The sequence below is a fragment of the Emydura macquarii genome, unplaced genomic scaffold (genome assembly GCF_026122565.2).
Source record: "Emydura macquarii macquarii isolate MOO-44397 ecotype Brisbane River unplaced genomic scaffold, CSIRO-AGI_Emac_v2 contig_2795, whole genome shotgun sequence".
Taxonomy (NCBI): domain Eukaryota; kingdom Metazoa; phylum Chordata; order Testudines; family Chelidae; genus Emydura; species Emydura macquarii.
The window spans coordinates 5,312,153-5,338,886 of record NW_027132932.1 but is presented as its reverse complement, the minus strand read 5'-3'; the positions used below and the strand labels follow the sequence as shown (position 1 = coordinate 5,338,886).

General features: G+C 42.1%; 1 protein-coding gene across 2 annotated transcripts in view; it reads left to right on the top strand.

Annotated features, from left to right (window-relative positions):
• The first annotated feature begins 5,404 nt into the window (after positions 1-5,404).
• EIF2AK3 (eukaryotic translation initiation factor 2 alpha kinase 3) overlaps positions 5,405-26,734 on the top strand; it is a 62,572-nt gene continuing 41,242 nt past the window's right edge. The window contains exons 1-2 of one of the 2 annotated variants that reach the window (XM_067567728.1): positions 5,405-5,712; positions 12,837-12,966. In XM_067567728.1, coding sequence (XP_067423829.1) covers positions 5,459-5,712; positions 12,837-12,966 — 384 coding nt within the window. In that variant the 5' untranslated portion in view covers positions 5,405-5,458. Of the gene's footprint in view, positions 5,713-9,607; positions 10,179-12,836; positions 12,967-26,734 lie in introns of those variants that run through there. The other variant, XM_067567729.1, reaches the window with a different exon arrangement.

The following is a 26,734-nucleotide window of genomic DNA, read 5'->3' as shown; positions in this document are numbered from 1 at the left end:
AATCAACCACACACCTCATTTGGAACCAAAAGTACACAATCAGGCAGCCGCAGGGAGAGAGGGGGGAAAAAAGCAAATACAGTACAGTACTGTGTTAAACATAAACTACTAAAAAAATAGAGAAAGTAGCATTTTTCTTCTGCACAGTAGTGTTTCAAAGTTGTATTAAGTTAATGTTCAGAACTTTTGAAAGAACAACCATAACATTTTGTTCAGAGTTACAAACATTTCAGAGTTACAAACAACCTCCATTCCCACAGTGTTCGGAACTCTGAGGTTCTACTGTATTGATATAAAGGTGCTTGTACCAGTAGAACTATTCCCGTATGGGAAGCGGAATTATTATACTGGTATAAATCATCTTTGTACTAGTATAACTGCGTCCCCACTAGGGCTTTAACTGGAGTAACCATTTTGGTAAAAAAAAAATCACACCCCTAACCAAATTAGTTATACAGATATAACTTTTAAGTGTAGACCAGGCCTAAGGTTTAGTTTATCAGGGTTGTACTGTGTACTACTGTATTGTATTATAGTAGTACAAAGGAGCCCCAGTCATGGACCAGGTCCCCATTGTGCTATGTGCTGTATAAACACAAGTAGTCCCAGCCCCCAAATAGCTTAGAAGGGATTCAATCAAATTCCTGACGACTCAACACTTTGGAAAAGTAGGATGTATAAAGGGACCCTGTCAACTTCTGTCTGAATATTTTTACTTTCGATTGGTATTTCAAGGGATACCTACGATTCCTTTAACTAAAAAAGATTAGAGAAAAAGAATTATTTTTCTGTATGTTCCTCATGCTTACTTTATGCATGCAACAGCAGGTCACATATAATTAGTTTGACTGTGTCCCTAGGTAGTCCTATTTTAACTTCCCCTCTTTGGCCTTGTGTTCCCGAGAAAAAGGGTGTGTTCTCACCTTGAATTAGCTTACACGTGGTAAATAATGCAAGGTAAAATCCTAGCGAAGACATGGCAGTTTGTGGTTTTCACTCAAGTTAGCAGATCAAATTTGTTGGAGGTCCAGTACAATTTGAGTTGCTTGATCACTGTCCTACAGGCCTAACATAGCTTCAGTTGCTTGCTTGGCTATTCTGACCCCTGTAGCATGATATCTTCCAGTTGGCAGAGGTGAATAGGAACACTGAGTAACCTTGCAAATGTCTCAGTTTCTGCACACCATGGCACATAACAAGACAAAATACACAACATGTATGCTTGCAGCTGCACATAGATAACGGTGTTAGGAACAAGAAGTTATCCTTGAATGTCTGGGAGTACACTGTTTCATTGCCAACGGGCATATTTTCACACCACCCCTCCTATCATCAGAGGTTGTTTTGACAACCCCAATTATCATGGTGAGAACGGAAAGTAGTTAAGGGTGAAAATCCAATGTAGGTAATTAGCATATATAATAATGAGTAGAGAGGTAATTAGGTGAAAGCTGTTTATGGAAGGGTATAAGAAGTCACTACTTAGACAAAAGGGCACACTCCAGCAACACCTGACTCCACGGGAGGTGCTGCCGGTGGGACCAGAGGCCACTGACATCCTGGTGGGGCCCCTGAAGAAAGCCGTTCCTGTATACAGCCTTCTGAGTGACTGCTTAGCTCTCCAGGCTTAGTGAGTATGATATATTGTAGTTAATTTTAGGTTTTGTATTCAACTAGTATATCTATAGAAAACCTTGCACATTAAACCTTATTGATCTGCAAATCGGGCGTACCGTGTCTCACTGGTATTCACACTGATCAATGTGTCCAGTATCAACAAAATTAATGATTAATCATATCAATCTTTCACATGACAACGGGAATGAGAAAAACATTTTAAAAAAACAAGGCAATGTGATGGTAAAACTACACAAATTGACAAGGGAGATTCAGGGGATGGGTTACTCTCTGAAAATACTTTGAACTATTTTTTTTAAATTGACTGGTTTTCAAATTGTTAGTATCCCCTTAGTCTCGGTGTCCTTGGCATATCCCAGTGTAGGCCATTACATTCTGCCTACTTAAAATTGTACCCTGAAATCTCAGGTTTGGAAACATATCAGATGGATATAACCTTCTTCAGTTCTTGTTTCTGTTATATCATGTTTTGATCTGTTGCGCTGTTTGAAAAGTTGGTGCATTTCATCCTGCACGTGACTGACTATCAGTGGCGGTTGTGACTAAACTGATTCCCATCTGTGTAGTCTATAGATTATGTTTGGATTTGTCTGGGTGGAAAGTACTCTGTTAATTATCATCATTCTGATCAGTATTAATTTACATCACCTCCAGGAGCGAGAGTCTCAAGGTATAATAATGTATTTATATATATCTAATGTATAATCATGTATTTTTCACTTGTTGTAACACGAAAACGCCACAAGATGGCATATTATTCCTTTCACTGCCCAGCCTCATTAGTTATAGAAAGCAGCTTCCTAAATATAGTTCTGAAACATCATGGTAGTTAGATAGATGGAAATACCTTTTAAACTGACTACAGCCCCCTGCAATGGCAGGTTATAGTTCCCAGATAAATGACTGGTGGTGAGATATTAGGTTGATTCTATACTGGATCAAAATACTGGAAGTCTCAAATATGCCATCAGGATGAATGCAGTTTGCATCACACCTTGTACACAGAAGCAAGTTTTGTTTTTCTATCACAATTTTTTTTTATGCTGTGTAACCTAATTTACTGTATGTACTATAGGTGTTTGTTTTAAGGACTTGCATATATCATTGACACATTGCTATTGAAATAACCTCCCAGAAGAAGAAATCAATCCATTTTAAATTGCACAGTGTTGTTTGTGTTTGTTTTATTCTAGGAATAATAAAACTTTTATGAACTCTTGAGAACAAGTCCAATGAGTTATAATCTGAAATGTATTACTTTTTTTGGTTACTACTATCTATGAGCACCCTGAGTTAACTAGTATTGCAAAGGGGTGAGAGATAGGTTATTGGAATTCAAGTGGGACAGCACTTATATTTTCTCTGGGACTGTACTAATTTTTAAGTGTAATCGAGTTAACTTTGGATATAGCCGTTCAGAGCATTGCCCTTTAGCATTGTGTTCTATTTAATCCCTTGTACTCACTGTTGTGTCTAAAGATTTTCATGCCACAAGGCAGCACTACATCAGTGTGTGTAAATGTCATACCACGACTCTACATCTAAATAACAGTATAGCAAGATATAGTGCAGTGCTGATATGTCTAAAAGTCTTCAGACAGCTTTGATATGTCTGAATGCCATCATGCAGCAAGGCAATGTGATGACAACACATACGCACGTCATCATACCACAGAAATCTGTCTAATCATCATGTCAGGAGGCAATGTGCTGACAGTGCAGCTAAATGTCATTCCACCACAACAATACATCCAACAGCCATCACGGCGTGACAATACAACTGAATGAGATCATGCTACACTGATGTGTCTAAAAGGCGCGCCATGGTGCAACATGTTGACAAACCATAGAAAATGGTGTCGCATTTCAACAAAGCATCTGAACTTCACACCACATCTCAGCCTGAAGATGAATGGGCTAACCAGACACCTTAATAAATGATAATAGCTCTTACACAGCATTATAACTATTTTTATATAACATCAGGCGTGTATGGTGCAGCACAGACAGGTAAGAAATAAAGGCTCTTCCACACAGAGCACTGTGAGGCCATCATCCATTAAACTGATGCTCCCGTGGAAATGCTGCTCTGCTCTGGTTCTATATCTCAGTGTCACAGCAACGCCCCATGCAGTCAGGGTGATGTCTTTTGCTGTGACAGTGCCCTGATGTCCTATGCTGATGCTAAGGGTCTCTACACACCAGTGAATTTGCTGCTGTCAGATTGATCTATCCGGATCGATTGAGCAGCAGTGAAGACCCGCTCAATCAATCCAGAAGTTGATTCAATTAAACCACCTCCTCAGAAGGCGTAGCGCTTCACTGACGGGAACACATTTCCCGTCGGCACAGCGCAGTGGAGATGGTACGCTAAAGGGAAGTTAGGAAGTCGTTGGTAGTTACACAAGCCTCCTGTCGACTGCTGCCAAATTTCCTGGTAAGTTTAGACTAAGTCTAAATCTCAATCTCCTGGCCATGACCAGTGCTGTCACAGCAATACCCTGTGCTTTCAGGCTGACGGGCCATGCTGTCATGATGCCATGTGTTGTGGTCTCCCACTGTTGAACGTAGAAATCAACATACTGGGTCAGACCTGAGGTCCACATAGGCAAGTATCATGTCTTGGACAGTGACCAGAAGAAGATGCCTTAGAGGAAGGTGTAAAAACACTAGAGTAGGCAGATGTAGGGTAACCTGCCAGTCACAGAAAGCTCATCCTACTATTTATCAGAGATTGGTCAAAACCACATAGCATGACATTTAAGATCCCATCTACGACATTATTTTATCATTAATGATGATAAATCTGTGTACTCTTCTTAGCTGGATAAACACCCAATTCTCCTTTTTGAGTCTCCCTAAATTCTTGGCCTCCAGTTTCCTGTGGCAGGGAGTTCCACAGCCTCATTGCAGGCATGGTGTGAACCCATAATTCCCTGTTGTGAATTTGCTGGGTCTCCACGTCCCCAACTGTCCCCTGGGAGGAGGTGTCAAGGGACAAGGGGACCAGAACCTGCAGCAGCCCCTCTCTAGGCCATATACTTGGGTTCCTGCCTCGGCATCACCCACAGCCCATGGGGCCCTCCAGTGTCAGCATCAGCAGACGAGGCTGGGTCACGTAGCACCAGCATTGATCAGGCTACAGCTCTGCCGCGACCAGAGCGAGCGAGTCCATTCCGCCCTGGCCCCTTTAAGATGCCCCCCTATTTTCTCATCCACTTGGTTTGTCCCAGTTTTCTCCAGTGAGACAGCCCCTTTCGACACTCAGAATCGGCCACGTATGAAACAGCAACGTTGCCCAATCAGGAAGAGGCGGAGATGGCATACCCCCCCAATCGTCGCGCTCCAGTCGACGCCTCTAAATTATCCAATCAGAAACAGGTATGATGGGTCTGATTAGCCAATCAAAGGGAGGGGAAAGGAAGTGCGCGCTTTCCATTGGCCAGACTTATTTAAGGCGGGACTACGTATAAATCTCATTGGTCAGCTTGTGTGTTGACAAATACCGTAATTCTACCCGCCCCGTCGAGCCAGATCGACCAATCAGACACGGGCGCCGGTACGAATGACACCAGATCTGTCAAATGGGATTCCTTCCTCTCCGCCGCGGGGGGGAAGCAGAGTGCGCGAGGCTGTAGGCAGGCTGCCGCCGGTACGTGGCTGCGGGCAGGCTGAGGCGAGGCGGGACGGGCGGGGTGAGCAGGGTTGGTTGCGGCGCGCGCAGCAGAGCCGCCCCGTCCGTTCCGTGCTCCGCTGGCGGCGGGAGGGAGCGGGCGTTCATGTCCTAGCGGCCGGCGGCGGCGGGCTGAGGGGCCGCTCCATGCGGGCGGCGCGGGGCCGCCGGAGCGCGCTGGCTGCCCTGGCTGTGCTGGTGCTGCTGGCGGCGGCGGCCCCTGAGTCGGCACGGGGCGATGCCCGCGGCGGGGAGCTCGGCTTCGGGTTCGGGCTCGGGGCGGCCGCGGCCCCCGCCGGGCCCGACGTGATCGTGGAGGACGATGAGGCTGGGGTGGCGGCGACGGCGGCGGCGCCCGGGGAGCAGGAGCCCGAGGAGGAGGAGACCCGGTCCGGTGTCAGGTGAGGGGGTGGGGCAGGGGACGGGACTCGGCGAGGCCTGGAGAAGTGGCGGGGATGCGGAGCAGAGAAGGCGGGGGGCTCGGGGGCGGGGGTCCAGGGGAAGGGGGCGCAGGGGGGAGAGGAGCGCGCAAGGGATGGGCAGGGGCGAGGGGGTGCGGGGAGGAAGGTGGGGCTGTAGGGGATGGGGGTGTGGGGAGGAAGGTGGTGAGGTTGTAGGAGGTGGGGGGCAGGTGAGGTAGAGAGCAGGGGGTGCGGGGAGGAAGGTGGGGGTGCAGGGAGATGAGGCTGTGGGGGGTAGGGAAGTAGGGGTGTGGGGAGGAAGGTGAGGGTGCAGGGAGGAAGGAGGGACTGGAGAGGGGTGGGGGTGCGGGGGGCAGGGAGGAAGGTGAGGGTGCAGGGAAGTAGGGGTGTGGGGAGGAAGGTGAGGCTGTAGAGAGCAGGGGGTGTGGGGAGGAAGGGGGTCTGTAAGGGAATGGAGAGGAAGGTGGGGGGTGTAGGGAGGAAGGAGGAGCTGTTGGGGTGCAGAAATGGCACTGCGGGGAAGTTTCTTGGTAGGACCCACAAGTAGGTTCACTGTTCTCTTCCTCTTCACTGTGAAGGGAAGTTGTTGCCTTAAACTTCATTACCTGATAGGAGTAGCTGGGTACCTGCTCCAGTCCCCACTGTTTGCTCTGTCTTTGTCATTGGAGGTGTGGGTCTGGCTCCTTTCCTAGTTTATTACTGGGAAGCAGTTCCACTTTGTGCCTTGCTTAAAGTGTCTGGGCTTCTCTAGTTTACTGCATCTCTTTCTTTATCCTGTGTCCTCTCCCAATCATCTGCATGGAATAGGTTGTTAAAGTGTATTATATACCTTTCTGACATCCTACTACATATTGGAGAAGAAAATAAGTATTCTAATTAGAGCTTATTTTTTATTTTCCTTCCACATGTAGTAATGTATATAGTGCGTCTAGGTGTGGTGTGCACTAGAATGGAGAAAAACATGAAAGACCTTTTCCACTGCTTTGATTTCCACCATTCTACAACCTATCTAGCGAACTTAGATAAAATCATTGGTGAACAGATGATTCTAATAAGGAGTTTTGCATTTTAATCACCAAACTCTGAGCAGTCTCCTGTACTACTCTATTCTGGGTGAGAAAAGATCAGGAATTATGTCATTGCAGGAGCTAAAGGGGAAGAATATGATCAACTATCACTTTTTTAATGCTAATAAAGCAAACTACACTTCCAGACTTTGTTTTGAAATGAGAGATTTGAAGCCTTTAGTTAATAGATTCAAGAATAATTCAGTTTGTACAAAAACTGTCTGTTTAACCCACATCCTGTGCCCGTTAAAGATTTTCCTCCCTCTTAAACAGTGAAGAGTCATTGTTTTGTGCATTGGCTCATTAAAAATTATAACCTGCCTTGTTACGCTTCTCATTCTGACTGGGGAGTGGGGGAAGCAGCCTTCTGTTCTTCAGTTTAAAAATTGCAAAATTAATTTTTCAATCAACTGCTAGAAGTAATCTTGGGGTATCTGTCTGTATAAAATATTCAGCCTAATAATTTCACAGTGAAGACTAAAGGCAGTGATTCTCTGATTAGTGCACTGGACTGGGATGACAGGTAGAATTGCTGTGTAGCTGTAGTAGGAGTGAGGGGCTACCACAAATGTTAATGCTCTGTGTCAGTTGCCTGTACTTGAAAGATGTGGACCCTTATCTGGATTCATGCTTACTCAGTTCTTGAGCAATCAAATATATAGCAGAGGTGGCCAAAGTTACTGACCCCCAAGACCCCACTCCCTGCTGGGCTGAATCCTTTAGCCCCACCTCCCTGCTGCAGAGCAGAAGCTCTGAGCTCCCCACCCCAGTCTGGTAGGTGGAAAATGGGGGGGCATAGGGGACTCTGTGACCCACACTTTAACTGTAAAAGAGCTGCATGCAGCTCATGAGCCATAGTCAGATCACCCCTGGATTGTAGTATGGCACTACTGAGGGTGGTTGTACTCTGGCCATTAATTGCTAAAATAAATTGGTGTTGCAATAACTGTTAAATCAATGCAGTGAGCATCATGTACTGTAGTTTTTGAGGGGTTTTTTCTTTCCTCCTAAGAGAGTAAATATTCTGAGGGTTATAGAATTATCAAGTTCAATAATGCAAGTGCTGAAAAAGTTCTTATACATAAGTGTTTAGCTGCATAGGTTATAAAATTGGAGGAGCAATTTGCTGTTTGCCGACTTCGTATTCTAAAGTCAACTTGTAGTAGTTTTTATGTATTATTCCTGAGAAATTACTCTTTGTAGTGCCCCATATGGCTTGCTTTGTTTAAAGAGCAGTAAAATGGTGCTGACTCTCAAGTGTTGGACAGACTTGACTGCTCAGTGTAGAGATTAGGTTTTCTTAAACAAAAATGTTAAAGCTCATCTGTACTGCCAGTACAACTGCCAGTGGACCTAGTGACAATTCAGTTGTTCCAGTTGCATGTCCCCTTGCATAGGTCTATCTTGTAGACAGAATCTTAATCCAGTTTCTGTAACTGGGCGGTTGAGGTCCCATTTACCTTGCAGTTGTAATGGGGCTAGCTGATACGATGGTAGGTGCTGTTAAAGGTGTTAGGCTCCAGATTTGATCAGCACTTTTTATCTGTGTGAAAAGTCTGTTATCTGTGGATTTGTCTTTATTCATTTAAAAAGAGAAATCAGTGCTAACAGCATTTGAGTATCATACCAGTATCTGTGAATGAAGGATGGAAAATTAGTAATTCCAAAAGGATTATTACAAACAGCTGGGTGGAAAGAGTTTAAAATTATGAAAAACATGTGTCAGTAATCTATTGAATTTCAAATATACTTGTATAGTATTTTTTAGAGTACTCTGCTGTATCAAGCAGATGGAAGGTGGTATTGACATGTCACTTTATGCTGCTGATGTTGCAAGAGATAGGGTCTTTTGTTTCTAGAACATGTTTATTTAAAAAATTCTCAGACTTAACTAAAACACAAGTTAATGGGAGAATTTTGCAGTTACAGTGGATCGTCCATTTGTTGTAGTTTACTTAATCTGATGTCTGGATTAGGTGATGCATTCAGAACACCCACATCCTCTCAGGTCTGCTCATGTAACTGAGTAGCAGTTTTATTTAAAGCATCTTCAACCAACACAAGATTTGTGGCTAAATATAGTCTTATTCCTAAACAGTTCTGCCTTTCACTAAGCATGTTCTACTCTTAAGTGTGATAACTGTTTTAAGAATTTGGCATAGTATACAGTGACAATCTGATGTAATACCAGTGGTAAATGTGACTCAAAAAAGTTTTCAGAGAAACTCTGAAAAAACAAGTAATCTACCCAGTTTATAAATCCTTTTGAGAAAACCAACTAGTGTCCTTTGTAAAGAGTCACTATCAACTTAAAAATCACGTCAGAATGTTTTAACCTAAAGCTACAGGTAACATTGCAAAATTACTATATTTGAAAGGTTAGAGGAAAATGTTTTTTGTTTTTTTTTTGCAGTTTACATCATGAAGTTGTCAGCACTTTATTTTTAATCAGTTTACTGTTTCCTGTGTATGGTCAGTTACATTGTTTGAGTCTTTCACACAGAAAAAGGGGAGAGAAAAATATTTTTAAATAGGAAAATGTAATTAATAAACTACAAATCTTGATGGGTTCTTAGAGCAGGTGTGTAGTACCTGAAACCTTTTCAAAAATTTAAGTTGTCACTTCAACCTAACAAGTAGTCATTTTTCCAAAGGGTGCGCAAAATATAGTAAGATTGTGATTTTTTATATATATATGTATATATATATATATATATATATATAAAATACACACACACACATAATTTGAAATGGTAAATTTAAAACTAATATTAATATCAGAACTAGGAAAATATTTTAGCAAATTTCTACTGGTCATGAATTTAAAATCTATGAAGTCCCAGGAATACTGTTTGACAGCAAGCTAAAGACTTGGATCAGAAGTATCTCAAATAATTACAAGGCTGTGAATGTGGTGTGCAACATTTTAGTTCAGAATGAAACAATCTCCCAATGACTAGACTGAATGTAATGTTCACTTCTCTTGAAGCCAATCACTTGATCCCAGCTCTAAATGTAGCTGGCTTTAAGACTTGGATATAGCTGAGCTGGTCTTGTCTTGTGACTATGGTCTGTTCAAACACATGAATCTTAGTTTGGAAGGAAGTATTTGCTTAGCAGGTGAGGCTTGTGATGTAAAGTCCACTATATTGTAGGTATTTACAGGGAAATGTTTTATGTATAATGGCACCCAAAAGAGTTTTGAGACAGCAAATAGGTGGTAACAAAACAAATTTTAAAACAAGTATACATAACTGTTGCAGAGTATTTTTGTTTGTTTTCAATGAAGACATGAATTAATTCTCTCCTTTAACAAACTAAGCAGAAAACCCAAGATGGTGCATCTTCTCAGCTATAATTATTCTTTCTAATGAAAAGGTTTGTGTTCATGATATAGGTAGACATGTGAAACCAATAAAGCTGGTAAAAATGCTTGATAGCCAGGTAATTTTGGGAAGGGTGAAGTTTGTATCTGGTGGAGGAAGATAGTGTGGGTGTGCAAAATACAGGAACATAAAAAGCTGTTTATATAGGGACAAAGCAAGTTGGGCAAGGGAAATGATTAGTAAAAGCAATGGTTTATATAAGAAGGCAGTGTTTGGCACTGACTAGGTGCCAATTATTGTTGAATCTTTTTCCTTTGGTGTTGATTTAGTCAAAGTGAAATTTAAATAGATACACTTTGAATAGTCATTTGTGTTAGTTTTATTGTTAAGTTTTCTATAGGTGAGCTACAATATAAAGTACAGTTGTGTGAGCATTAGAGTACTTGAGTATAGGTACACTACATTATTTGCCTGGTTGTGATTCCTGTACCTTATAGCAGTAATTATCATATTCAGCTTATACAACTGCTGGTAAGTTTGAGTGAACCTGTATTACTCAAATATTTGGCAAAAAGAGTTGATGCCTTTCCTAATAAATGAAAAGCTACATTTCTTGATTCCAAAAAATGGACATTACACTTGACCACCTTGAAAAATACATAGTGCTTATATTTTGTGGAATAGGGGGTGTGTGTAGATATTTGTCACACAATGTTTGTTCAGATTATTAATAGCACAGTATAATAAAAATCAAATATTTCTAAAACAATTTTCAGTGGTGTAATGTGATTAAATTTAAAATTGCAACACTGCACATGGTCTCTTACTGTGGTCAATGTTTTACCAGCATAGGACACTGCCTCTGTGCAACTTTTAGAATCATGCTTTATATTTTAAAGGACATTTTTATAAGAATACTGACACGTCCTTAAAATTCATTAAATTCCTCTCTAAACTCCAAAATTGTATGGTGTCAGCTGATCTGGAGTCTGAACTTTCATTATTTGACTGCAGTTTATACCTCAAATGTAGGTGCTCTTGACAAGCAGTAAAAATGCAATTAATGAAAATATTTGTAAATCCATCAGCCTTTTTTCACACCCACTTTTGAAAGTAGCCAGCCAGAAAACTAAGAAAATAGTGCATCTTCCCAACAAACACCTCCTTATCTATGCTCTGGACTCCCCAAAAGCCTGTGAAATAGGCAAGCTTTTCAGCATGTTCAAAAGGTCAACAGATACCAGTTATTTCAGGTCAGGGTGGAATGAGATTCAAAGTAGCAGGCCCTTTAAGAATGCCTCCTCAACAACACCCTTCTCATTCCTCCCACCTCTTTTTTTTTTTTTTTTTTTATTAAATAAATTAATCCTAGCCCAAACACCATTTCAGATTTTAACTGTCGTAGTAGTATATCTTATGCAGACACACAATCTCAAGTTGGCAAGTCCCAGGCCATTTAGGGTTTATAGTCTAGAAACGAACAGCCAGCCCACTACTATCATGTGCTGTCAGTTCGATACACCACTTAACAAACGGGCTGCCTTATTCTGCATTAGGTTTAGGATATATCTGCAGACCAAAAGTTATGCATTGCATAGCCTATCCAAGCCATCCTGAATCTAGCTAGCAGTGGTAACACACTACGGTATGGACTTCAGAGAGGGCTAGTGAGTAGATTACATACCCAGGGTCAGTGTCTAAATTGTACTTCTTGCAATGATATCCATGCTGCACCGTCATCACTGCTACTGTTACCTTTGCTAGCTGGATTCAGGCTAACTAGGGCAGGCTAGCTTGTTTGCTGTGTAGGCATACTTCATTTCCGAATGAATGCCTTTGCTCTGCTGTGTTGCAATTGTTAAAAGATTAGTTTCTTATAAAACGTTTTCTTACATCCAGTTTTGATTCCATACTTCATTCAAGTTTTTTGTAGATTTACTTAGTCTAGGAGCCAGAGCACAATGGAAAAGCGATGCAGAAAGACCTTTGTTTTGTGGATCGTATTTTCTGAAGGACAAACTATCCTGAATTTATCATTCAATGAGGGACAGTCAACACTCATTGTTATACTTGCTTGCTGCTAACCAACCTCAGTATTTCTTTTGTATGAGTGAGAATGTTTGAATGCTTATATCTCAACTATATCATTAATTTGATGACCCTTAATCTGGGATATTGCATATTATGTACTCTTTATATGGTATGACTTTCAGACCAAACCTTGTACCTTTTGGATAATCTCTGCATTATTCCTAGATGTACAGAAACTCTTTCCTTCAAAAAACTCTGATCATTTTATAACATTAGCTTTAATACATTTTTTATTATCTGCATGCTGATTTATTGGGTTACTTGTTTTTCAAAACCATATGATGGTTGCTTTTTTTTGATGGGGGGAGGAGAGAGTACATGAATCACATGAGCTCAGATTGATTTATGTTTTCATCACGCTATCTTAACAGTGACTCTAACTTGTTTGGGTTCCAAGTGACCTCTTGAAATGATTAGAAGTTGCTTGATGGCTCGGGGAAAAAAAAAACAGTTCTTCTAAAGCTGCCAAGTTAAATCCTACATTGCAAAATGTAATCACTATGGTTTATTTAAAACAATGTAATCTGAAGTCAGAAAATATAGTTAGGCATATCTACAGCTGAAAACAAAATCGTTCAACTGCTTTACTTCTGACTTTGAATGTTTCTGTGATTGGCAGATCCTTAGTAATTATCAGTACTTTGGATGGACGAATTGCTGCACTGGATCCTGAGAATAGTGGTAGAAAGCAATGGGATCTGGATGTGGGATCTGGTTCTCTTGTGTCATCCAGCCTTAGCAAACCAGAGGTAAGATTTTATATCTGTTACTGATTTGTTTGTTTCTTAGGCTTTGTCTGCACTAAACTTTTTTTCTTAAATTTGCCCACTGTTTGCTGCCACAGAGGCAGCTCCACCATGAAGATAGTGTGAATTTTTAAAGTAGGGAGAAATTTAGTAGACACAATCCTTCGGATTTGCTTGATGTCTATGATATCTGTAGGTTATTAGGAATTGTATGCAGTTGTTTAATAGTAACAAGTTACCAGTTATGTATAGTTCGAAGTGGCCCATGGAACTACTCTACTTTATCTGTAAAAAATAATGCATCCTTTTCTGTTGGGAGCAGCAGAGGAAGCCCTTCTTTCTCTAAGACATCATGTAATCTTTTGTTCACATGCTAGATAATACATTCTATTCTGTGGGCAGGCTGGCCTAGCAATCAAGTGGAGTATTAAAGGTGACCTGCAAATGGAAAGGAAGGGCTTTTACCCTTTCTCGCTGTTTTAGTATAGATTCAGTGGCGCAAAACTACAGTAATGCACAGTTAATGTTACTTGGTCGTATGTTATCACATTGCAGACCTCATCTAATTCCAAGGGGGCCAGTGTGAGTGTGTGTTGTATGCCTGTTGAGTCATTGCTTGAAGAGGGAAGGTGATGTGGGCAACTTTGTTTTCTTTTTGTCATTTAATAGTATTAAATGGAATCTGGTGGGTACGAGTGAACAGGTTGTAGAAAGGAGGTGAAGAATTTGTACAATGCAGGAACTGTGGTGTTGGCAGATTAAAGGTATGTGTGTTGTTGGGGTGTATTGAGACATTGCTGAAAGAAGGCAGAGTTAATGTTGCACAGGCAGCATGAATTGTGCATTTCTTGGTTTTCAGAAGTTTGAGTTTGGCTCAAGTCAGTGTTCTGCAAGGGGACAACATACCACCAAGCAATCTTAACTCTACATTAATGGAATTTCTTGCCATGGAATTTCCTACCTTTTTGAATAGGAAAAGATGTGTTGATGTAGGTGTTAGTAGTCATTTAGGTGGTTGTGCTTATCATGTTCTTCAGTTTGCGTACCGAGCCAAATCATCGCATAGTCAGCATTCCCTACGTTCTGGTGTATTCCTTACTCTCCTGCAAACTTCTGCAACTTTGTGATCCAGGAATTACCCAGAATCCACACACTGGCAACCCTACACACATCGTTTTCCTTCAGAGGTCAAGTTCCTGTGCTGTCGGTTCCAAACCTTTGTGGTATGTCTTTTTGTACACACCATATTAATCTGCCATGAAATCAAGAAGAAGCCACTTGTCCCCCACCCCTCTCCCAGGAGGTAGTAAAATACAGATTTTTCTCAAACAATCAATGCAGCACTTGCCTACCATCCATCCTTAATTTTCCATCCCCTTCTCCCCAGTTCCTCTGGCTCTGGCTCTTTCACACCTGATATAACAAAAAAGAATTGGTTGGGCTGGCTTCCAACCATTCTGTTGTGTTCACAGAAACCTCTCCATAAAATAAAATCAGGTTATAATAGAGACAACTTGTAGCAAGCAGCATGAGTTATTAAATCTTTATTGGACAAGTGTACAAAGGTTCAGACTAGAAATGGCAGTGGTGGAGTGTTTGCTGGGGCAATGGTGTTGTCTGGGTAATTCAAGGGAATGTGCCAAGGATTAAGTAGCACATTGGTGCATGTACACTGTAATCTTCCGGATGGCACATTTGAACAAAGTGAACATCTTAAATATCATTTACAGTTTGGGTCCTCCAAAGACTTAGGTGCCCTGAGCTACCTTGGGTAAACATTGACTAATTTAGACCATTTGGACCCGCATCACAGCAAGTGTTCCATCATAGCTCTGTGCAAGGGGGGGAAAAACCAAACACCACTACACTTGGAAGCTTTTTGCAAAACGGATATATATATTTTTTCAGGGCTTATATCTCTGGAAATCTGACTCAGTGACCCAAATTCGGTTCACTAACCCTACTCTGCACTCCCACAAGATATTGCAATTTTCAAGAAAATCTGAGAAAGCATGCAGATTTTAGAATACTTAGAAGCATCATCCTTCAAACAGGAAGGATAGAAGGATGATGGAGGGAAAAGGCTCCTCTACTCGGCCATCTGCAGGATGAGAGGCTCTGAAAGGTGAAGTGGCCCATTCATCACAATAAGATAGTCTCAGTTGAGGCCTGGTCTACACTGGGAAATTAGTGAAAAATCCACATTCCTGAACAACAGTTAAATCAACCTAATCCCCAGTGTAGACAGCACTAGTTTGATAGGAGAATTCTTTCATTGACATAGCTACCGCCTCTTAGGGAGTTGGATTACCCACGCCAACAGGAGAAGACCTCCTGTTGGTGTAGGTAATGTCTTCCCTGAAATGTGGCAGCATTTTAAGTAGAAAAGCCCTTAATAAGAACACCCCATGGAGAAATAAAACCGGAAACAATAGCCCTGAGACATGTGAACTGCTCCATTCATCTCAGTGGGTGATCCCATCCTCTTCAGAGTGCTTTGGAGACTGTGGTATACATGAAGTGTACCCATACTCAACTACCACCCCCGCAGTAATTAAGTCTGTCAGGCGTTTCCACAACACGCTCATTGTGTCCGTGGAGTGCATCCTCACTATCAGCACTTGAATTGGTGCATGGAGAGGTGCACTGTGGGTAGCTATCCCAAGGTGCAATTAGCCGCCAGAGGTTTTGGGAAGAGCTTGCAATGCCTCATGGGACCGAAGTATTGTCACAGGAGGAAATGTGAACATGGCTTCTACCTCCCATGATGCAGTTTCCTCACTCTCCTGATATCAATGACAAACAAATCAATACTCTCATGTTTTTTTCCGAAAGCCTGGCTTAGCCATGTGTATGCCATAGCCCGAGAAGCATGGAACATCCTCAGCTGTGTACTCTTGTTGTGAGCTTTACAAACACCTCACGACTTATCCTGCGGTATTTGCAGAGCAGAGACAGAAGCTGCCATGTGGAACATTGTGATGTCAGTCAAGCAGCTCTGCTGCAAGCCATAGAACAAAACAATTCCTGGTTGCTGCTGTCAGTTGCGCAGCAGCTGAACATGGTGGAGTGCCTTTTCTGGTCCCGGGAAACGAGCATTGAGTGGTGGGATTACATTATTATCAGCTATGGGATGATGAACGATGGCTGCAGAACTTTTGAATGTGGAAGGCTGCTTTCCAGGAACTTTGTACAGATCTTTCCTCAGCCCTGAAACACAACAACACTAGAATGAGGGCTGCTCTGACAGTGGTGAAACGGGTGGCAATTGCTCTGTGGAAGCTTGCAATGCCAGAATGCTACCAGTCAGCGGGGAATCAATTTGGAGTTGATAAATCCCACCGTTGGACCTGTTGTGATCCAAGTGTGCAGGGCCATTAATCGACTTCTGCTAAGAATAGTAGTTACTCTGGGCAACGTGCAGGACATAGTGGATGGTTTTGTCCTGATGGGGTTCCCTAACTATGGTGGGGTGACAGATGAGACACACATCCCTATCTTGGCAGCAGATGACCTTGCCAAAGAGTACATAAACTGAAAGGGATACTTTTCCAATGATATTGCAGATGCTGTTGGGTAATGAGCTGTTTTATCAACATCAACATGGGATGGTCGGGAAAGGTGGATGATGCGCACATCTTTAGGAACTCAGGGTTGTTCAGAAAACTGTAATCAGGGACTTTCTTTCCAGATCGCAAAATAACCACTGATGATGTTGAAATGCCAATAGTGATCCTTGGAGACCCAGCATACCCCTTGCTCCCATGGTTCATGAAGTTGTACATGAACTGCACTGCAGACACCTGAACAGTGATAAGAAGCAGTTCAACAATAGTCTGAGCAAGTGCAGAGTGGTGGTGGAGTGTGCTCTTTGGATGTTTAAAGGGTTCCTGGTACAGTTTTCTTACTAGGTCAGACCTCAGTGAAAGCAATATCCCCATTGTTATTGCTGCCTGCTATGTGCTCCATAATATCTGAGAGGCAAAGGAAGAGAAGTTTCTGCAGGGGTGGGGTGTGGAGGCAGATAGACTGGCAGCTAATTTTGAGCAGTCGGATGCCAGGGCCATAAGAAGAGCCTAGTGAGGGGCTCTGCGTCTCCATTTCATTAATGAGGCACAGTAATATGCACTGCTTATTTGTGTTGTGCCTTCCCCTATCATCTCTTCCATTACATCCGTTTCACTGCACCTACCCTTCCTCCCCCAACACCCATGCTTGTAATAAATAAAGAGTAATTCATTCTCAACATCTTGTCTTCTATTTCACAAACATAAAGACAGATAAAAACCAAGAAAATAATTTAACCTTGGTAAAATGGTGCAATAAATGTGGGAGGGGACAAACAAATGGAGCTTGACTTTGCCAACACACCAGTGGTGTCATTCAGATGTCTTTGAAAGGCTGCCTTTTGTTCTTACAAGCCTCCCCCGATGTTGATTGGAAGGGACACTGCACCTTCCCCCTCACCCCTGCCTCCTGGTACACTGGCAGGAGGGGGATTGGGAACAGGGTGATGCTTGCACGCAGTTCTGAAGGGGCTGCAAGGGAGTCTAGCCTCAAGCTGCTTTTCTTGAAGCTTAACCAGACACCTCAGCATGTCTGATTGATCCTTCATTATCCTCAGCATCTCATTCTGCGTGGCATGCTCATGCTTCTGGGATGCTGTCCATGTCCAGTGTTTTGGACAATGAAATCCTCCAGGCTCTTAGCTCCGTGTCCGCTCTCCCAGAGGCATTCGTTATCTCGTTGAACACGTCATCGCGTGTTCTCTTTTTCCACTTTCTAATCTGCAAAAGCCTCTCCAATGGTGTGGAGGACGCACTACTGAAGGCCACACTTTTCACTCTAAGTCACACAAAGCACAAGGCAATTATTTTCAGTGTATCCCTTGGTTCTTGTGCAAGATCGCTATATAAAAATCACTCCTCTTATTACATCAAGTGCAAACCAGAACATGAGAATCCCTAGCTCTTCAATGAACTGGTTTGCTGTTCCACCCATAGTGAGTTTAGACCAGCGGCATGGGCGATGGGACTTGTATTGGGACTTGTGAGAAACCCCATTTGGGAGCACAGGCTGGCTGGTGGGCAATGCCTCTCCCTCCCAGCACCATGGGTGTAACTTTGAGAACAGGCACCAGCATTAAGGCTCCAAAATTGCACTCTTTGTCCAAGGCAGCACGGGAAGGGAGGGAGGAAAGGAGGGGGGGCGTGGGGTGGAGTGGGGGAGAATTTGTGGCTACAAGAAAACACGTGAACACCTTCACCCATTAATGCTGCTGTTAGTAGTTGCCCTGGACTTAGATTCTGAGGTCAAGCCTGATCTCTACCAACAAAGCCACCGCTAAATAAACCTAGGTTGAGAAACCCAGACATCAAGATGCGTGGGGGATCACACCTTTGATTTTATTCTTTGTAGTACAAGTAGTTGTAATGAAAACTTCCACCATCTCCCCTAGGTGAACCTATTTAATACTAGTCTCCTGAGGGTAACACAGGAGGCAAGGGAGCAGGTGCTGCAAGCATCTGACTACAGACCTGGTCCTTACACTGCTATGGTGTGTGCCACAATGATGCCTGCAGAGTTAATACTTCAGTGGCATGGGAAAGTGTCCTACCATGGTGGAAGAAATAAGGCAGTCCTTCTGAGAAACTACCTACAGAGGATTGCAGAGTACCTCCACGAAAGTTTCCTGGAAATATTAATGGAGGATTCTCAGGCCATCCCTATGCATGTCAAAAGTCTTCCGGGATGCACCCTCTCTGTAGCTGGAGTGGCTTCTGGGAAGCAAGAGAGATTCACTGCTCCTAACTTTTTTTTCCATGTTAAACATAAAGCATAAGATGATATAGCCCCCTACAGTTAGATTAGAATCGCATACTCACCAAAGGTGCCTTCTCTGGCATCATGGTCAGCACGATGCTGTCCGATTGACCAGACTGATTTTGTGTTTAAAAGCAACTCCTGGCTCTCAGGGGAAAATAGATCCCCCACTTGCTTGTCTTCCATTCTCATTGTCATCCTCTTCCTCATCCATAATGTCCTCATCGTTGTTGCCTGCATTGGCCTGGAACTCAGAATCCTAGGAAATATCCACATAGCTTTTGTGGGTAGTGGTGGGGTCACCGCAGAGTATCGTATGCAGCTCGTCATAGAATCAGCATGTCCGTAGTGAAGAACGAGAACTGTTTGCCTTCTCTTTGATCTTCACATAGCACTGATGCATGTCTCTAATGAAGCCCTTCTCTCCCATGCCCTGCGTGATCTTTTCATAAATATCTACATTTTTTTCAGCTGGATCGGAGCTGTGCCTGCACAGACTCTTCTCCCCACAGACCAGTAAGATCCTCCACCACCTGTCTACTCCAGGCTAGAGAGTCTTTGGGGCATTCAGTTGCCATGATCAGCTGCGCTGGCAAGCTCTCTATGCTGATCAAACAGGATATGGGAATTCAAAATTTCCCAGGTCTTGACCTGGAAAGAGGCTGTTTCCTGTACCTAGCTGCAGTACAGCAGAGTTGAAAACGATCTCTGGAGTGGTCACAGTGGAGTATTGTGGGACACCTCCTGGTGACCAATTCAGTCGATGTAAGCAGCGCTGAGTCTACAGTGCCTCTCCATCGACCCATCAACAATGAATTAAACTTAAAACATCAACTTGATTCCTGGAAAGATACTGGAACAAATTATTAAAAAGTGTGTAAGCACCTATAGGATAATAATGAATAGAGAATGAGGGATGTAAAAGCCTAAATGTTTAAATGGTAATCAGCTGTTTAAATGTTTTAAACAGTTGATTATCATTTAAACTGGGTTAGAGGGAGTCGCAACTGGGGTTGGCTCCCCACGAGCGAGAGCAGCTAGGCAGCCTTTGCTCCTGGGCAGTGGCAGCTGCAGCTGGGCTTAGCTCTTGCTCACAGAGAGGCACGGAGCCCAGTGCATGTGCAGAGCCCAGGGCGGGAGAGGGGAGCCGCAGCTGGGCTCGGCTCAGCTCCCCAAGAGTGAGAGCTGCCCAGCTACGGCCCTGCATACATGGAGTGGGGAGCCGCAACTATGCAGCTCTTGCTTGGCAGTGAGGAGCCGGGCTCAGCATGGCTCCCCCCACTTGTTTAACTGTCTAAATGTTCTATTTTTAGAATGTTTAAACGGATTCTTTATTACATACATTTTTACATCCCTATAGCTAACATGGATTTGTCAAGAATAAATAATGTAAACCAACCTAATTTACCTGTATGGCACGGTTACTGGCCTAGTGAAGAGGGGGGAAGCAACAGATATATCTTGATTTTTAGAAAGCCTGTAAACACAGTCCCATGTGATGTTCTCATAAGCAAACTAGGAAAATGAGGTCTAGATGAAATTACTATAAAATGGTTGTGTAACTGGTTGAAAGACCATAGCTGAAGAGGTCCCACATGGGTCAATCCTGGATCTGATACTGTTCAATATTTTCATTAATGACTTGGATAATGGAGTTGAGAGTGTGCTCATAGAATTTGCTGATGAAATCAAGCTGGGAAGGGTTGTAAGCACTTTGGAGGACAGGATTAGAATTAAAATGACCTTCACAAATTGGAGAATTGATCTGAAATCAACAGATGAAATTCAATAAAGACAAGTGCAAAGTACTACATTTTGGGAAGGAAAAATCAAATGCACAGCTACAAAATGAGGAATAACTGGTTAGGCGATAATACTGCAGAAAAGGACCTAGTGTGACAGGGGAGACGGGGATGGAGGGTATAACGATTGACAAATTGAATATGAGCCAACAAGGTGATGCACTTGCAAAAAAGGCTAATATCATTCTGGGCTATACTAACAGGAGTGTCGTATGTAAAACATAAGAGGTAATTTTTCCACTCTGCTTGGCACTGGCGGGGCTCTGTCTGGAATATTGTGTCCCATTCTGGGTGCTACACCCTAGGAAAGGTGTGGACAAATTAGAGAGAGTCCAGAGGAGAACCACAAAATTGATAAAATGTTTTTTAAAACTGACCTATGAGATAAGGTTAAAAAAAACTTGGATCTTGGAAGAAGACTAAGGAGGGGGGGAGGGGGCACCTGATAAGTCTTCGATTATCTTAAGGACTGATATAAAGAGAATGGCGATCAATTGTTCTCTGTGTCCTACCTTCAGTGGAAAAGAAGTAATGGGCTTAATCTGCAGCAAGAGAAATACAGGTTAGATATTATTTTAAAACTTTCTAACTCTAAGGGAGGTTGTGGAATCCCCATCACTGGAGATTTTTAAGAAAGATTCGACAACACCTGTCATGAATGGTCTAGGTTTACTTGGACCTGCCTCAGCACAGAGAGCTGTTCCTTCCAGCCCTTTTCTATAATCGTATGAATTATTATTATTGAAGTTAAACTCAAATAGCTCACTACCAAAACTAGCTAGCACATCTTCAAACACGTAGTTGTTTAAATTGCTCAAATGTTTCAGATGCTCTTATTGTCCGTAAAAGTCAGTGTCCATGTTAAAAATATTCCTTGTTTGTGGTGTAAACAGCTCAGATTATCAAAACTGAAAGATATTTAACTACTTATATTATGCTCTGTGTGGGCAATTAAAATGAGTAAATTTCACTTTCTTGCTCATATTCTCTAGCATGTTTCAGTTGCAGACACTTCATGAAAATGGTTTTACATTCAAATTTCTGTAATTAGAATTTTTGAAAGTTTGACATTTCTGTCATGTTTTGTAAAACCTTATTTTCATACACTTATATGTTGGGTCTCTGTAGATTTGACAATATCCTGCTAGAAGCATCTAATGATGGTCACTGAAATTCAGGATAAATTTAGTGAGTCAGGTTGAAACTTGGTAAGGAGTATCATTCTAAAATGAAATTGAAAAACTTTTTTGTAAAGAATAACTCAGGCATTACTGGTTTTACTCCCCAGTTTTACTCTTACCTCTTTGAACGCAAATAGTATAATGCAGTGGTTCTCAACCAGGGGAATGCAGAGGTCTTCCAGGGGTATGTCAACTCATCTAGATGGCTGATTCTCAACCTAGGGTTGTGGGAGGGGGTTCGGGGGGGAGGGGGGTCGCAAATGCAGGACTGTCATTAGGATGTGGCAAACAGAACAGTTGCCTGGGGAGCCATGTCACAGGGGCCCCCCACAAAGCTACATACCTCAGTTCTGGGTGGCAGGGCTTGGGATTCAGACTCCTGAAAGGGGTATAGTAGTCTGGAAAGGTTGAGAACCACTGGTGTAATGTGTAGGGGATAAGCACACATTGTGTAAATACAGAGAACAAATGTTGGCTATTCAGCAGTGGAAGAAGGTTCTAAATACAACATTCTTGTGAGTCCAAGGGACTTGAGATGCTCTGACAGTATCCATGCATGATTCTGCACATGCCACTTGAGCAGAATGTTTGTAATAGGTGGTTTCCATCACTGTAGTATCTCAGTTCCTCACAAGCACTAGTGAATTTATCCTCACAACATAGGACTGTTGGAGGGAATGGTTATTACTTTTATAAATGGGAACAGACACAGATAAGCGACTTGCTTAGTGTGATACTGGAAGTTTGACATAGCCAGAAACTGAGCCTATATTTTTTGAGTTAAAGTTTAGTACCTTAATAACACAACCATCCTTTCCTTTCCCTCCCTTTCCGGCCTCCCTCTGACATCTACGCACATCTTACTGTGTAAGGTATAGATTGACTGCTAAATCTAACCAATAGTCACATCAGACTGATGGTATTTTAAAATCTGTTTGTAATCTCTTTTATAATCTAGTTCTCCTTTTACCTGCTTTAGTATCATGAATAAAAATGAGTTTTCCTGTTCGTTCCATTGTTTTTCACTTCTGGTTTTTTTAGCTGTGCACAGACGCAAGTCACTGTTTGCAAACAGCCTTCAACAAAGGACTATAAGATGGATTTGTTTTGAAAAACAGAGCACTTAAGTCTGTCAGTCATGTTTGTTATGAGAATCAGCGCTTTGTATTAGTATTCAGCAAATTACACAGTAATTCATAATCATCAACTTACATGATTTTGTTTTTTAGAAAGATTTTTGTTTTAAAAGTTATTGAAGAGAACACATAAGTGGTTTTATTTCAGCCAAGCATATAAGCATGTCATGCAATAAAGTTATTGTACTATACTGCCCATATAAAGATTGAACTTCCATTCTGTTATCTCCATTTTTAGCAAAAGAAAAAAAAAGGGCAAAATGACTTGAGTAATTGTCATTACTGTTGCACTATTAATTTTTGATGCATATGTGCATCTTAAAGCCTCCATGAAGGGACAGAATACATCTGCTACACAAGCAGCTTCTACTTGACAAGCTGTGGAATCTGCTTGCGCTTTGGGGGCCGTTTTGCAGGAAGGAATGCTGCAGTCTTACTTCAGATTTGCCATATAGAAAGGCAAAGGTTGGATCTTCTGGTCTCAGGTATGTGTGGTGAACCCCCCGGGCTACTGAATCCTGTCCCACCATCAGAAGTAACCCTGTCATACAGCTGCACTCAAATTTGTCTTGCTATCTTAAAATTAATTGTTTGCCCTCACAACTCCTATTGGGAGGCTGAATCCAATAGACTGTGTATAGGAGTGTTTTAAAAAAAATTTTTTGTACAGAAGGATGTTTGTCCTCAATACACAGACTTCTAGCTTTGTTGGTATATAACTTTTCATAATTTGTGTATGGCAGAACCTATGCTTCAGCTTGCATGTGAAGGGATGTTGTCAAGTTTTATAGATACTAAATTTCACCAACTCTCACCATTCCATGCAAAAAAGACCCCTTCATGTGTATTGTTAAATATCCTTTTATTAGCTTTAGAACAGTCATAGCCGTTGGAGCTCAGACTCTCAAAATGCAACAAATCAGGTGGGTTCTTCACACTTACCATTTATTTCACTTTCAGCCCATAAATATAAGAGTGCCTGTGTCAGGCTCCAAGCATTATTGACAGGTAATTAAAAACACAGTCTGGCTAAGAGGAAAAGCTGAAGCAGCCAATCAACAACTTTACTTTGGCACAAAAGAAGCCAAGTTATAAAACCAAAATTTCCCTACCTCAGTGTTTTGTTCTGTTGCTATCCTATGCAAATATGTATTTGCGAGCACAGAAATGTTAGAGTTCTGGTTATATTGTTGTCTGTCTGATGATTGCTCTTATTTTGAAGAGCTGTTTGCAAAGTAAAAATCTAGGTCGCCAGGACTGTGTCCTATTTATCTTATCTTTCTTTCTAAAACATGCATCACCTTAGGATACTGTCCATACAATAGTTTAAAATCAAAGCATTTGGGACAGTGCTTCCTCTCCCACAAAAGGGTGGTTAGAAGTTGGAGACGTTAATGGCTCCGAACAGAGAAGTAAACATTTTTTAAAATAACTACAGAGCATTTTGACAGCTGGGGAAGGGGTTCTGCATGTTTAGGTACTGTAGCTCAAGTCCATGTACCTGTCCTGAACCAACTTGAAATTGAGGAATAGCCAGATAATCTATTTCTCTGGCAGGAGCTGGGCTGAAAGATGATCCTGTACTTATGTTAGTTCTTTATTCCATCATTAAGATCTTAAAGTGTAAGTCGTCTTATTGGAGGCTTCTGCAGATCCCTGGGCAGTATTAAGGAGCATGTCAATTAAGCACTGCAGTTTTTGGGTCAATTTCATGGGAAGCACTGGGTATTGATTACAACTTACCTTGGGGGTTATGAAGGCATTTATGATGGAAGGCCTGTATAATGAAGACTCCTGTTGATGCAAAGCAACTTACATCACAAAGCCTGCTTCTGAGGAGAAAGGTGAGCTTTTGAGAGACTTTCTAGATAATATGAGGCATATAACAATAAAAGACTCCACCAATGTTGACTTCAGTGTCGAGCAGTGCATAGTGATATCTAAATTCCATATCTGCCTGTCACTCAGCTATGCATGTTGTACATACAAAGTCTGCCTGAGAGCATCTTGAAAATATTTGTTCTGCTTCATTAGCATAATGGTTGTCCTCTTTAAAAATAAATAGAATCTACCAGATGATCAGGTGCAAGGTGGCCTAATGATTTGATAGTAAAGAAGGCAAAGCGTACTGAGAATACCTTGGTTCCTATTTCCTGATTGGCCTCGTACATTTATAGGAGGCAGGACTGAAAGTAACCATGTGGTACACCAGGAAGGTAGCAGAAAGGAGATAGTAGTCCTAGCAACAGATCCTGTTGCAATATGGAGAAATACTATATTTGATGTAACGTTCTTAATGTGTTACAGTCAGGAAAATATAAAACAGGGGTCTTGTAATCAACTCCAATCAGTGGGAAATTTGTTCCTAGCACAAATATGTTCACAGAGAATGCACTTGGCACATGTGCCAAAAGTAGCATGCAGCAAATGAATATCAGGATAGACCTGAACTAATTGGGCGTAGTCCTCCAAAGTGCTGAACACTTCCAGGATTTGCTCAACACTTTTTGGCATGGTCGGGCCCATTATGAAGTAGGCCTCACAAGGCAAGAAGGCCTATAGTAGTGGTACAGGAAGTGCCCTTACATATTTCATGACCCTAAAAGCTCTCAATGCCCACTGTACTGTAACTCTTCAAGCCTGACACACTCTACCCCACACACACTGTTATCATAAGATGTATCCAAAAGGTATCTTGTAAGGTATCATCTGTAAGGTGGGTGGCGCACTGTTCAGGAGTATCATTGCATGATGTATGTATGGGTTGTGTATAAAGAATTATGTAGGTGTGCTGGAAATGTGTTTTGAAGGCAGTGCACAAATCAAGTCTGCCCTAGACAAAAGAATGTGGAATTACCTATCTGGCTGGCTTGATTGCAGGCAGAGAATAGTGAAAGTACATTTACATATAAGGAATACAAAACCATCTAACTAACAAACAACAGAGGAAAACGTTTAGAAAGCACAATGAAGATGAGAGTCTGCACCCCCAGGAAGTCTTCCTGGCTCTTGAGACAAAGACAGTGGACTTTGGAAAATATACCAGGGAACAAAAAAGACATTCTAGTTATTTATCACTTAGGGGACATAGGGGACAGCAACCTACATGAACAGGATACTCTGGCTTGGAGGGCTAGGGTTGCTTTTAACCTGACGTGAGAAAACTGCTTAGGCAAAGATTGTAATTAGCTAATGTTGTTTTAATTACTAGAAGACGTGTTTTGTTTTTGTTTGTAACCATACCTGTCTCTGTATTTTTGTTCTTTATTAATATACTTTATTCTTAGTTTTACTATAAACCATCTCAGTGTTCTATTGAAGTGTAGAGTGAGTTCTTGTTTGCCCTAAGTGGCTGGTGTGTGCACTGTCTCTTTGGAGGGAGTGAACGTCTGTGAGTGTCTAGTGAGTGGGACTGCAACCTGGACTGTGGGACCGCTGAACTTTCCAAATGCATCAACTGGGCTGCCTCTGACATTGTGATGCTGGTGTCAAGCTGCAAACTTGGGCTACGCACTGCACTTACACAGACATTCACAGGCAGGGACACACCCAATTGAGATACATGAATGATTTCCCATTCATTAATGAGCCATCAATAGAGAGGCTCCAGCTAATTCTTCCAGCCTTACACTCCAAAACTGTATTGTCTTGCAATGGTCAGCAATCTGGCCAGTGTGAGCTCATTACCTACGTCACTCCTCTGACAAAAGGGTAGTGGACGTGCAACAATCCTTGTTAACCTGAGCTGGGATTTCCCAAGCACTTCAACCAAAACACACTATTTTAGGTAAAATATGAAACAGGTTTATTAACTACAGAAAGATAGATT